Genomic DNA, 13,922 nt, shown 5'->3' with positions numbered 1-13,922 from the left:
CCTGCTCTGTGCTACACACCTCACACGCGTGGGCCTTCTCACACACACCCCTACCTAGACACCAGGTGAATGCAGGAGAATGTTCCCAAATTGGGTGGCATCCAATGAGCAGGCTGCCCCCAGCAAGAGGAAACTCGGGGGTGGGGCTACCTCTCCCTTTGCCTGGGCCTGAGTGTGGCCCCTCTCTCCATGGACAGCTCCGTGGGGGTCATCTATACATGTTCAGGGACCCCAGTGGAGGGCAGTGGTTATTGGAAGCCTGTCTGCCTCTTCCAGAAGGGGTCAGAGGTTCCCACCCACAGCAGCCAAAATAGGAGTTCAGGCATCCAGGTAGGAGGCCGGGAGACGACCAGTTTGACTTCAGAAGGGGTCTGCACCTGGGCCTCCTGCAGGGAACCAAGAAAAAGCCCTGGGCTGGCCTGCTGTTGGAGCCAAAATCAGCACCGAAGTTAGAAGTGAAGAGAGCCCTAGACAAGGGGAGGTTTGGGAACTGGAGAAGGAACGAGCACTTGCAGGAGGAGATTTGTCTAGTGAGTGAGCCACAATCCCTGCCCTGGAGGAACCTGCCACCCCAGGGTGCCAGGCAGTGAGCAGGCAGAGCTACAGGGGAGGTGAGTCTTGTGAGAGAAGCATTAGCTCAGTCTTGGGGTTAAAGTAGGGAGGCTAGGCCTGGGGCTGGGGAAATTCACACAGAAGGCCCGAAGGTGAGGAAGTGGGGCATCTTTCTGAAAATCCACTGTGGGGCTCCCAGGCTATATCTGGGGGGAGAGGGGACACAAGGCTACAGGTGCGCTGGGGCCCAGGCCAGGCCACAGCAATGCTCAGGCCCTGGAAGATGACCTGGTCAGATCTGCAGGTGGCCACTCAGGGCAGTGTGACAGAGAGATCAGAGGGGAACAGAAGTGGAGGCAAGGGGGGCTACTAGGACGCTGTTGAAACACTCTGTGGGCTGGGGGTGGGGCTGGAGAAGGACACATAGACAGCAGAGGGAGCAGTAGGACAGCCTGGACATGGGGATTCAGTGTTGGGGGCAGGGGTGTCAAGGACTCTGGCTGGTGGTCTGTAGAGATGAGGCTTTCCCCGATGGGGGCTCCAGAGCTCCCAGATGCCCAGGTGCACACTCTGGGCTCCGTATAATTCACCCTCTGGAACAAAGTTGTTTCTGCTGCTTTCAACACAGCAAGCCGGGACATGATGCTTGGGGAGGCCAGGCCAGGGCTGGCAGCAGGGGCTCATTCTAGGTCCCTAAAGTCTGGAGCAAGGATAGGGAAGGTGGGACACTGGAGGGGTCTTCATCATCCCTCCCAGTGCCCCAGCCCCTCATCCCTCTCCAGTCATGCATTTGTACGCAAGGCTGCCCTGGCCTCCATCATGTCCCCGTTTGGCATATCCCTGCAACCCTGCTTTCAGGCTCTTACTCACAACCACACATACCTGGGCACTCGTGTGTTTACCCTGCACTCAACCACTAACATCCACCCTCAGTGTACGCACACACAGAGCAGGCCAGAGACAGAATTTCTGAGATCTGTCTGTTCTAACACCACCAGATCCCCATCCCCTCACTGAGCCTCCAGCCCTATCAATCACTTGGTCCTGTCCTCCCCTCACCCGCAAATACCCACCTACCTTTATCAGAGAACAAGAAACGTCTGCTGGTCCTCAGTCTGGGAAGCTGACTCTAGTGCAGGGCCCTCACCTCCTCTGCATCCAGATTCTGGTCATAGTGACCAGCTCAGGAGCTTCACCCCTCTGGTCCCCTCAGGGGCTTTCACTCAGTCTCCAGGCTACAGTCCCAGGCCAAGGGCCCAGCAGTCTCCTGACTTGTCGCACCAGCTACATCCACAGCTGTGCTGGGCTGTAGGGTAGGGAGGGGCTGGTTTCTCAGCAGTGGGCGTCAGTGAATGGCTGCTGTGAGCCTCTGGAATCCCAAAGGGCCATGGGAGGCTCATGATGGCCAGGCTCAAGGCCACCTGGGAGGTGGTGCCCTGCTGCCTGCCCTCCTCACATCTGCTCTGTGTCCCACAGACTCTGACCGTGGAGAGATGTCTGCAGTAAGAATAGGGATACTGCAAATATGGCCACACTGCAGCGGTCCCAGAGCCAGCCTCACTTCTGCTCTTCCTCTGCATTGCCCCACACCCTGTTTTGTTCTGTGACCCTCAGACTGTTTTGCCCACCCGTGTAAGGTCTTTCCTCGAGCAAGCTGGGGTTCCTGCAGGCCAAGGCAGGGCTCTCCTGAGCCTGTGCTCACTCCACCTGGACTCAGTACCAAGGCCCTGAGCATGCAAAGATGACCCTCCCCTGGGCTTGAGGGCACCCACAAGACCACCCAGCCTGGCTCTGGCATTGCGGGCCATCAGCAGACCCTAGCCCTTGGGCTGGGCTGGGCACCCTCCTCTGCCTCTATCATAGCAATAGTAATAATGAAGATGGTATTAATAATAGCTACCATTTAGTGAGCACTTACTATGTGCCAGGCACTAGTTAGGGCTGGGAAGGAGCTCACAGTCTGCTCAGGAAGATGGGTATGTAAACAGATCCTTACAGTAACTATAACACAGCAGTGGTGGTAGACATCCTCCAGCCACTCACCCTGAGCCAGGAACTAGGCTAAGCATTCTCCTGGCATCTCCTGTAATCTTCACCTTGTCACTTGCTTTTTGCTGCTGAGGACATCACAGCCCACACAATGCTGTGTGGTCTGGTCTGTTTTTCTCTGTGTTGCTCTCCTGAGCGAGTAAGCTTCTGGAGCTGCACTGGCCAATAGAACCTTCTGTGATAATGGAAATGTTCTGTATCTGTGCTGTCCAATGTCATAGCCACTAGCCACTGGTGGCTACTAAGCACTGACATGTGGCTACAGTGACCAAGGAACTGAATTTTAAATTTTATTTAATTTTAATTTGTGGCTATCTTATTGGACAGCACCGTTCTGAAGGGCCTGGATTTTCTTCTTCTCTGGGTCCCAGGGCCTGGCAAGAATTAGCCTCATGTGTTTCTGTAGAATGAATGAATGAAAGAAAAAAAAGCCTGAATGAATGGTAAATATGTGGGTCTAGGACCTTCCCCTCTTCTTATGCATTCTCTCCCCTTCAGACTACAGATTTTCAAACTCGCAGTGCTCTGGTTACCAGGGCAACCTGCTGGAAGTCCCTGTGGGTGGGGGAGGGGAGCTGCCTGGAGTTCTTGCCTCCTTGCTTTGAGGCCTGAGGGAGGACCAGTCTGACTGGGGGAAGCACAGAGGTGGCTGAGGGTGGGATGGCACTGTTCTCCCTGGACAGATTGGGCGGGGGAGCCTTTACTGCCCACCCCTACTCCTTCATCTGTGAGATGCAGAAACTCTGAGCTGAAGTCAGAGGTCCTGGCTTCTCTCCTTACTTTGGCCAGTGATTCATTGTGCAACTTCTGTCAGGTCTCTTGCCCATTTGGGCCTCAGTTACCTTTTCAAATAGGGACTAGATACCTTCATGTGGTCCCTCGAAGGTCTAGAATTCCTCCATCCCACTCCCTGCCAGGCTGTTAGAGCCTTGAGAGGAAGGAATGAGAGGAGTCTCATTCATCTCCAGGTACCTGCTCCCGTTGTTGAGAGGCCCACCCAGTAATTACAGGCCTGGGTTCTGCTGCCCTCTAGTGGCCCAAAGTGGCAATGACCTCCTTGTGTCTGTACACATGGTTCTTTCCCACCAAAGACTGACAAGCCTGAGAGTGGCCTCAGAGGACAGACGGCCACCCAAGCAGAAAATCATTGTGGTGCCCCCTAGACAGGTGGCACAGGCTCTAGAGTCTCAAACCTGGGTTTGTTACAGTTATGTGCTTTTGAACAAGTCACTTAATCTCTGTGAGCTCCAGTTTTTTCATCTGTGAAGTGGAAATAGTATCAGTCAGGATGGGTTAAATTATGTTGCAGTAACAATTCCAAAATCCCAGTGGTTTATCATAACAAAGGTTTATTTCTGATTCATGCCTCATATCCACTGTGGTCTGGGTCCACTGAGGCTGTGTTCCATGTTATCTTCACTCTGGGGCCCAGGCTGATGGAGCAGCCACCTTCCGAGCCCTGTTGGTCACTGTGGCAGAAGGAGGGGGACAGTGGTGAATTGTACACTAGCTATTAAATGCTTTGGCCTGGACTCACTTCTGATCACAACTCATTAGCAAGAACTGGTCACATGGCTCCAGCCACCACGAGGAAGCAGGGAGGTTAACCCCACCACGTGCAAGAACTGAAGAGCCAGAGATATCTGGTGAGCAGCACTGCTGGCCCACTTGCCTGGCTACAAGGATGCAGTGAGAAGTGCCGAGCACTGTCCATCATGCAGTGAACTCCATCCACGTTAGCCATTGAAATTACCATCTGGTAATTCTGATTTCCTCCTTCCTTTGCCCTTGTGATGTCCTGTGACTTCCACATCATTTCCAGCTGTTTACAGCTGCAGATACAGAGAGGGAAATGGACTTGCCAAGATTCTCACAATGAACCAGTATCTGGACACCCACGTCTCCAGGCTCCAAATTCTGAGCTCCCCCGCCCCCTGCACCTGATGGGGTGGAGAAAGGGCTTTACTCTCCCAGGGTTCTCTGTAAGGGTGTTGACTGACAATGTGACAGTCTTCTGAGGGAGCCTATAGCATCTGCCCTCCTCCCAAAGCTGGTCTCTCAGACTTCCCAAGCCATTTCGGCTCAGTCAGAGTGGAGAGCCGAGGGGGTGGAACAATGAGAAGGCTGTGCCACCCTCTGGGGCCAGAGTCCGAACATTGCAGCCGTTCCTACGCAGGGACCCTGCACATTCCTGCCCCCTGCCCTCCTGTTCTGGGCCCAGCCCAGACACACCCACCGTATGCTCACAGATCCCAGATGGTGGGAGAGGAAAGCCCCCAGGGCTCTTCAAAACCTCCCAAAGCATTTAAAAACCTGCCGAACAGTCTGAACCCCAGGAAGCCTCTGAGCCTCTCTAAAATCTTTATCTCTAAGCAGATGGGTAGCCCCTGGCAAGACTTCCAAAGAGACAGGCCCCATTCGTCCAACAAGCATGCTTTCATGGAGGCCCTGCATAGCGCCAGGCAGGCCATGGACTGAGATAAGAAGATGCCATTGCTGCTCTCCACAGACACATGAAAAAAATCACAACACAAGACTAGGGCTGTAATGGGAAAAGCTGCTGGTGAGGTCAGGGAAGGCTTCCTGGAGGAGATGGCAACTAGAATGTCATCAGATTCTCTCCCTGGATGTAAGCCTTACTTGAAACACAACTTCCTGGTTGTTCAGTCTCCTCTTCCACCACTTACTCACTATGGTTTTTGCTGCAACCACACGATACCACTAACAAGTCTCAGAAAGGACTGGATTCTCCCCAGCCTCCATGGCTTTACACTGGCTGGCTCCTCCTTCTGTTTTACAGAGAAAACTCTTATTCAGACTTCAAAGCCCAGATCAGTAGTCATATCCTCCAGGAAGCCTTCCTTGATAAGCCCCTTCCCTGGGACCTCTTCAGTTCTATTTTCAGTTTCTCATACATGCTTCTCTTGCTACAATTACAATGTTGTAATTTGTCTGTTTACATATCCATCTGCTCCTCCAGTTTGTGAGTTTTTTTCAACTCAGGGACTGTATCTTCTTTGTCGTTGCATTCTTGGTGCGAGACCTAGTGTGTGACATAGCTCCGTAGGGTTCAGAACAGCTGTAGGATGTGTAGAATTTATACAATACTTTTTTTAAAATAGACTTTATTATTTTAGAGCAGTTTCAGGTTCACAACAGAATTGAGCAGAAAATACAGAGTTTGCACATAGCCCTCCCCACCCACACATATATACTCCCCCACCCTCAACATCCCTCATCAGTGTGGCAATATCTGGTACAATCAATGAACCAACGTGGGCACATTATTATCAACCAAAGTCCATAGTTTATATTAGGGTTCACTCCTGACGTTGTACATTCTATGGGTTTTGACAAATGCGTAATGACATGTAGCCACCACTATAGTGTCACACAGAATAAAAATCCCTTGTGCTCCATCTGTTCATTTCTCCCTCCCTCCCTTTCCCCAAACCCCTAGAAACCACGATCTTTTTATTGTTTCTGTAGCTGTGCCTTTTCCAAAATGTCATTTGGTTGGAATCGTACAGTTTGTAGCCTTTTCAGACTGGCTTCTTTCAATTAGTAATATGTCTTTTAAGTTTCTTCCATGTCTTTCATGGCTTGAGTTTTTTTTTTTTTAACAGCACATACATTTTTAAATTTACATTTATGTACTTTATACAGTACTTTCTTGCCAACTATCTCCTCTGACATTTGCCACAACCCAGCCAGACAGGTAGGGCAGGACAGTATAAAAACAACCAGCTCGCTACAAGTACCTGACATGAGCTGAACACCATGCCAGGTGCTGGCAGGGGACATTTATCTGGGCTTTAATCATCTGTGATTCTCAGTGCCTGGAACACAGAAATGCTTGGTGAATTCACCTGGGTGTCAGAGCAGAAAACGTGCCCGAAGAAATGCAATTTAAATGAACAATTTCATAAGATTTATTATTGTCAAGCCCTGACCTGAAGTTGCTCCCAGTACAGTCCTCTGGTGTGCCCTGGCAGATGGAAAAATCTGCCTCCATTGGTCTGTTTCTCTAGGCTCTGCTATCTGGGTCAACCCTCCCCCTTGTAAAACATCCTGAGGTCACAGTCTATTGTGTTACTCTTAACATCCCATTTGAGACATTTCTTTTTAGTATTTAGAATCAGAAAATATCTTTCGTGAAGAGTTGATCTCTCCCTTCTATCACCTAACAGGGATAAAATGATCTCTTTGTATTTCCCCTTTCCCTCTGGCTGCCAGGAAGCTCAGAGACAAGTAATAGTATTATAGCAGGAGTCAGAGTGGAATATTTCCTTTCCACCCCCCATGTATGTGGCTCCTTCAGCTGAAACTTTCTTGGGTCCTTTGTGGGAAGAGCAGGTATAAGTAAACATTTATGTAATAAGCCCTGGGGAGATGACTGGGAAAGGATCCAGGTTTAAGGGCAAAAGGCTTGGGTAAATCCTTTACCCTCTCTGAGCCTCAGGTTCCTCCTTGGCGGCCTGGGCTGAGAGGCCGTGCTGCAGCTCTTGGACAGAGGCAGCTCTCTGTGAGGAAGGCTGGCCGCTGCCCAGGCCTCGGGGAGGGTCACAGCCAACATCCTCCCTGCCAAGGCTGTGACACTCATAACCTTGAATGCATTCACACTTGAGACCCAGAACAGCCAAAATTTTTAAAGAGGAGTCAGAAAAAGAGATTTTCATGTGAAATCTCCTGACTTATAAATATTGCCAATTAACTTGCGCTTTTTTGAAACACTAGGTTGGACAAACGAAACTTGGCTGCAGGCCAGCTCTAGTCTGAAGCCTTCCCTGGCTCAGCCAGTTAAGCCTAATACATCTCCAGTAGAGACTGTCTGGTGTGTTCAGGCTAAGGGTAGGGGAGAAGTTTACATCATCTCTTCTGAACCCTACCTTCCTTCCACAACATCCCAAGAGAACTGACAGAGGGAATCAGAGTCAGCTTCCGAGATGACCTGAGCCCAGGTCATGTTGACTGGTCCAGGTGGACCCTGACCCAAGCTGGACTGTATATAGGACTCTGCCCTAGCTGTGGGTGAAGGATTTTAAATGGGCACCTGACCTAGGCTGAGCAATGAATCCCTCCCCGGAGATATTTGTGCTTGCAGCCAGAGAGAGCAACAGGTACCTCTCTCTCCAGTGGCTGGAGTGGTAAGACGTAAGACCTAAAACTCGCCAGCAGTTGGCGTTACATTTTCCATGATGGGAAAGGGGATGGCCAAAGAAGCAGGTGCACAGAAGCAGGAATAAAAAATGGTTTGAGAAAGAATCCTGGTTCCAGTTGTCCTGAGTCCCTGCTACTTTCCTGTCCTCCAGGGCCAAAACACCCAACGTCTTCGTGGCAACTACCCCTTCTTACCCAGCTAATTGAGTCAGGGTTTCTGTCCCTTGCAATCATGTGTCCTAACTCACATATGTGGCTTCTGCTTGAGCCCTTTCCAATTTTCTGATAAACGGGCAGCACTGAGCTCCTGGTCCTGGCCTCCCAGCTCTCTCCCTCTCACCTCACACCTCTACTTACTTAGGTTAGCACTGAAATCCAGAGCCTCAGAATGTAAGTTTATCCCCTCAGGGAAGGGAGCTCAGACTCTATGGGGGCTGGCACTGCCAGAGAGACTGAGGCAGTGAAGGACTGGCTACTCAGTGAGGTGCTGCTTCCCCCCGTTCTCGTGCAGGGTGCTCTGAAAGGCACTGAAATTGTCCCACCCTCCAATAGATCCTTAGGGACCCCCACTCATCTGCCCCCCTACCTCTCCCTCACCCTGCCTGCCCAGGCAGCCTGTACTCAGAGCCCCAGCTCACTCCTCTCCACACTGGTTTCCTCCTCTGTAAAACAGTGACCTCCATCGCTCTTGTTTTCAGCCCAGCATCCCTTCTCCGCCTTTAGGTAACAGCTGCTAACCACCCCCACCCCCTCAGACCACGTGATCAGTAGACCAGACTCCACCCCTGGACCCCTGGCTCCCACAGCGGGTGCCAGAGCCGCCAGGCAGTCAGGGCACCCCATCCACTGAGCTCATGAGCCCTGGGGGCCGGCGGGAGTCCACCCCCTGAGGTTTTGCTGGAAGAGAATGCAGGCTCTCTCCCGAAATCACGGCACTAGGGCTCTGTGAGCCTTTACACCGCGGGGAGAAAATCCACCTGAATGAAGCCCACAGGGCTGGGCAAGATAGAAGGAAAGATGGAGAGATGGTGTGTCCTGGTGACAGCCTTGAGTCCTCAGGTCCAGCCGAGCCTGAGTCCAGAACTGGACCCTTTTATTGCAGTTGTTTCCAGTTTGGACTCTCGTGCCTGCAGGAGTCCTGGGTGGTTGTGAGGGAAGCCACCTCGTGTGGGAGGGGTGTGGGGAAATCTCTGAGAGTTGCAAAATGGTCTGTTGGGTGAGAGGTCGGGGCTGTGAGACTCAGAAACAGGGTGGGGCCTAGTGTGAGGCAAAAGAGGTGCAGAGAATTGAAGGAGGGGCCCCGGTGTGACCCTGAGGGGCTCCTCCTGCCTCATCCTAACTGGGCTCTGCAACACAGCCCCATGCAACTCCCGGATGGGCCCCAGTGGGGAAGAGCAGCCCCAGCCCTCGAGGTGAGAGAAGGCAGCGTTTGCCCTGGCTAACTCCTCAGATGGGGCATGGAGATTGGGTCCTGCGGCCTCGGCAAATCCCTATGAAAATGGAAGGGCAGCTGCCTCCATGTTTCCACTTCAAGGAGGGGGACTTTTTAAATGGACACACAGCCTCCCAGCTCCTCCCTGCCTCCCTTGCAGCTAGGACTAGCCATGTGACTAAGTATTGACCAGTGAGATGTAAGGAGTAAGGGGTACAGCCAGCAGGAGTGTCCCTCAAGGAGGCTGGCAGACCCTCCCTCCCTTCCCCCACCCTGCTGCTCAGGATGCAGAAGAGCCCCCTTGGACGGCACCAACCAGGACAACATCCTGGGCACAGCGAGTCAGCCGAGCCAGCCACCAGACCAGCTCTGGACAACCTCCCTACAAACTGTACCATGAGAAAGAAAGAACATTCTATTTGGTTTAAGGCCCTATTATTTTTGCTTCTCTGTGCCTGAATTTATATCCTGACTGGTTCTCAACTCCAAGGATTCCAGTTAGCATTTTGGGGGAAAGGGGATGCATGCTACTGGTTTCCAGTGGGTAGAGCCCAGAGATGCTCAGCATTCAGCAATGCAAAAGACAGCCTCCCACAGTGAAGGATGAGCAACAGTGCCACTGCTGAGGATCCACTCTACCCACCTGGAGATTCTGTGTTCCCATCCCTAAAATGAGGAATATTGAGCTATCACGTTTTTTATGAGGACCCAGTGAGGTGACAGACACAATCTTAATTTTAGGAAAGGAGGTAGTCCTGCAAAGGTACTCATGAAGTCTTTATTACTGCAGTAAATTAAGATGGAAGCCCCAGAGGAGAGTGAGGCAGGTTGCCAAGCTATGCCCAAAAGGAGGTGGTGGTGCTCGACTGAGGAGGAGGGCTCCAGGGTGGGGTTGGGGGCCCAGGGGGCCTGGCTCGGTGGGAAACTGAGATTGTCCCTGGAGGTGCAGTAGGGACCAGGAGGGGAGGGCAGGGGCTCCTGCCAACTGCAACAGCCTTGGGAAAGGGGAGGGATAGGGAAGTCCAGCAGAGGGAGGGGGGGTGGGAATTGCTGCTGGTGGCCCCCACACAGCCCAGAACACGCACCCCGTCTCCACCACCTCCCATCTGACCCGGAGCCCCCACTCTTCCTCTCAGACATATATGCATCTCCTCCCCTCTCCCTGTCTGCCAAAGTCCCCAAAGTCTATCACACACACACTTCCTTCCTCTATTGCCTTGCCCCTTGCAAACTCCTCGCACACACTCACCAATGCCACACCTGGGTCCAGAGTGGTAGGGCTGGGCTGGACTAAGCTGACATTCCTCCAAAGAGGGCCCTTTCCTTGGGTCAGCGTTGAAGCCCACCACATGAAGCTGCAGGGTCGGTGTCATTGGCTGGAGTGGGGAGCCGAGTGTAACTGAGGATCCGACAGGGAAGTGGGAGATCTGGAGACTCAGGACAGGCCGGGGCAGCTGCCCGTGACTCCAGGGGGAGAGGCAGGTGTGCTAGGAGGACAAAGGCACTGGGGCCATTGGGGGTGTCTCCAGAGCTGGGGAGGACAGGTGTGGGGTGAACTGGCTTGACAGGGATAGCAAGCCCTGGGCCATCAGCAGCCACACCTCAAGGCACCCGGGTGCCCCATCTCTCCGCAGCCAGGGTCCTCCCGGATCACCTCTTCCTGGGAGGACTCAGGCTGCAGACGGATGGAGTGGAGGACGAGGGGTCGTCCTCCCTCTGCCCCTGGACCTCCTGGCTGGGCGGGGATGGAGAGGGAGCCCGGTGCCTGCCCCCTCAACCACTGTCAATTCAGACCTCGGGGCTCCCAAAGGCCAGGTTGTCGCGGACCATCAGCGTCTTGCGGAGGTCACGGTCCACCAGGGGGCGCTGCATGCGCCACTTGTGTGCCTCCTGCAAGCCGGGCTCGAAGTAGTAGATGCAGGCACCGAAGCCCACCAGGATGAGGACAGAGATGACCAGGTAAACAGGCACGAACCAGTCCAGGAAGTGTGGCATCGCGGTGGCCTTGGCTGCTGAGACACGGTTGATGAGAGCCAGCAGAGGTGCCACTTGTCCCACCCACCCTCCCAGAAGCCTGCATGCTGGCTTCACAGAGGCAGAGGGTCAGAGCATCACTTTACAGATGGGAGAACTGAGACCCAGGAGAGTGGAGAGCTGTGACTCAGCAGCTTGGGCCCCCTAACCAAGCACAGAGCTGCCCCGACCACAGGGGCCCACCTAGCTCCTACTCACCCTTCTGGAAGGAAGCTAGGGCAGCCCTGGCTCAATCCCTTTCTAGTACGTGAGCCCTCAGGCAAGGTGCCTAACCCCTCTGGGCCTCAGCATTGCCCCTGCAGAAGGGGAAACAAACAGAGCCTTGGGGGATTCAGTGAGGTGACTGATCCCTCAGTAAAGGACAGCTTGGGCGGCACCTCGTGCCACTTGCCAGGTGCCTCACAGATGAGTGGCTCTCGGGCTACCCACACATCCTGGCCAGGTGTGGCTTGGTGAAAGCCTGGTGAACAAACATCTATCCCCAGGGGACCTGATTGAAATCAGTAGTGTCTGCACCAGCTCCCAAATTCAGGCTCATGCCCAATTTGTAACCATAAGAGTATGGACACAGGTTCCAGCCCAGAAAGACCTGGATCTTGATTTCCACATCTGTAGAATGGGAGTGAAAGTCGTACCTAGGTCAGAGGGCTATTGTGACCATCAAAAGAGTTAATTTACACAAAATGCTTAGAACCCGTGCCTTGTGCTTATTAAGTGCTACATAGTAGTTTGTTCTTATTCTCTGAGCTTCAGTTTCCTTATCTGTGAAATAGGCATAGAAGCAGGACCCACTTCTTAAGGTCTCTGTGGATGTTTAACAAGACAATGCTCAAACAGCATTTAGCATCATGCTGCCTGCTGCAGAATCAGCACTCAGTGAATAGTATCAGCTATTGCTATTCCCAGTGAACCAGGAATGGGGAAAAACGGGAAGGTGGAAGCTAGCAGGATGAAGGTGCTTCACAAACAGCCAGACTCCCTAGAATGGCCCAAAGATGCCCACATCTGATCTCTGCCAACCTTCCCAGCCTCCTCTCCCACACTACGTGCCATCGTATGGAATTGCTTGTCAGTCACTTAGGTGCACCTGCATGTTACACAGACTCCATCTTTGAAAATGCTTTTATTTTCCTTGGAATGTCCTTTGCATTTGTGTTCATGTGGCAAACTCCTAATCATACTTCAAAAGCCACATCACAGATTATCTCCTCCAGAAATGGGAGGAAGCAGGACCCATTTAACCCACCCTCAAACCCTTCCTGTGGGTGAGGAGCCCCACCTCTGCTTGCCAGGCAGCGAGAGCACTGTCAGAATGCAGTCACTAACCTTACAACAGGCCTATGGCATAGGTGTTACTGTCCACATTTTACAGATAAAGAAACTGAGGCCCAGATAGGTTCACTAATTTGCCCTGAGTTACCAACTGGGAAGTGACAAAGCTGGACCCCAACCCCTGAGTGATGTCCTGAGATTTAATGGGGAAAGATTCCTGAACAGAATGAAAAAAGCAGAGGTTCACTATGGCTTCCAGGGAGGGAAGAAAGGGGATGAATGAAATGACCTCTGGCGTAGACTGAAGAGAGACCCCAGCTTCTTAGACCTCTGTCTCCAAACTCCAACCCTCTCTACTTCCAGGTGGTCTGCGAGGTTGGCTATGACCCCAGGGGAGGGAGAGATGCTGCTCTCCCGTCCTGCATCCACCGGGAGCTCCTCCCCCACTCGCCACTTCTGAAGCACAGACAATGTCTCAAGGTGCCCTATTCTATTCATGGAAGAAAAAATTTAAGAGTGTGTCAATGGCCCAAAGTTAGGGTTAGAGTGGTGCCCTCTTAACCATCTGCCTTTCTGGAGAGCCAAAGAGAGGATTCAGAATGGCTTGGTGCTGCCTGGTTTAGAGGAAGGTGGGGAAGGGGGCCTACAAGCAGAAGGCTGCTCCAAACTAGCCTGAGTGAGGCCATGTGATTCATACCCTCTCCTCTGGCCCCACCCAGGACCCCAGCTTCCTTTTAACTTAAACGTGAGAATGGGGGACTTGGGCAGAGCAGAAGCCATTTCAACTGCAATGCTCTGGGTCTGTGGAGCAGAGTTCAGGGTGTCCCAACCCTTCCAGCCCTATGAAAAAAAATCCTAGGCATTCAGTCTGGGCAACTGAGAACCCCAGACCTTCTCCTGGCTTCTCAGAGGACTGGCCTAGCTGAAGCGTAGCACTCACTGGCCTTCTGTGTGACCTTGGACCACTCTCACCCTCTCTGAACTTCAAAGGTTCCTTGCACAGTGATGGGGTGGGAGTGGGGTTACCAGATCATCTATAAGGAATTTGCTAGCCCTCATTCCAGATAATGTCCCATCTAGGGCAGTGTGAAGGTTGCAGAGCCCCTTTCCCTGCCTCCCAAGCCGTTGGCACCACTCGATCCCCCACCCAACCCCATGTGCCAGCAGACCCACCTCAAGCCCTGCAGATGCCTGTTCCGGGAGCTCTGGACTGACCGCACCGCCTCGGCCTAAGCAGCTCAGCGTCAGCCCGTGGACTCAGTCGCAGCTGCTGTCCCCACAGATTCTGCCATCTGCAGCCTCCCTGGGTGCTGGAAGCCAAGAAAGAGTGAGGCCAATGCCCCTCCACGAAAGACAGTGTTTCTCAAGCCCAAGGGCTCTGACTGGGCCAGGAAGGGGCAGCCCTGGGTTGGCTCCGGCAGCC

The 13,922-nt window shown here is 52.9% G+C and overlaps 1 protein-coding gene across 1 annotated transcript; it reads right to left on the bottom strand.

The window, feature by feature from the left end:
- Positions 1–10,078: 10,078 nt before the first annotated feature.
- SMIM45 (small integral membrane protein 45) lies at positions 10,079–13,922 on the bottom strand. The gene is made up of 2 exons (XM_045520706.2): positions 13,673–13,922; positions 10,079–11,202 (listed from the first exon to the last, which is right to left on the bottom strand). Exon 2 carries the CDS (start codon positions 11,186–11,188, stop codon positions 10,982–10,984), a length of 207 nt encoding a protein of 68 aa, XP_045376662.1. The 5' UTR covers positions 11,189–11,202; positions 13,673–13,922; the 3' UTR covers positions 10,079–10,981.

Source organism: Camelus bactrianus, chromosome 12, assembly GCF_048773025.1.
Source record: "Camelus bactrianus isolate YW-2024 breed Bactrian camel chromosome 12, ASM4877302v1, whole genome shotgun sequence".
NCBI lineage: Eukaryota > Metazoa > Chordata > Mammalia > Artiodactyla > Camelidae > Camelus > Camelus bactrianus.
This window is presented reverse-complemented; position numbering and strand designations above follow the sequence as displayed.

Bases quoted from the DNA above. Each gene is read 5' to 3' on its own strand.
- SMIM45 (XM_045520706.2), bottom strand. From the start codon at position 11,188: ATGCCACACTTCCTGGACTGGTTCGTGCCTGTTTACCTGGTCATCTCT.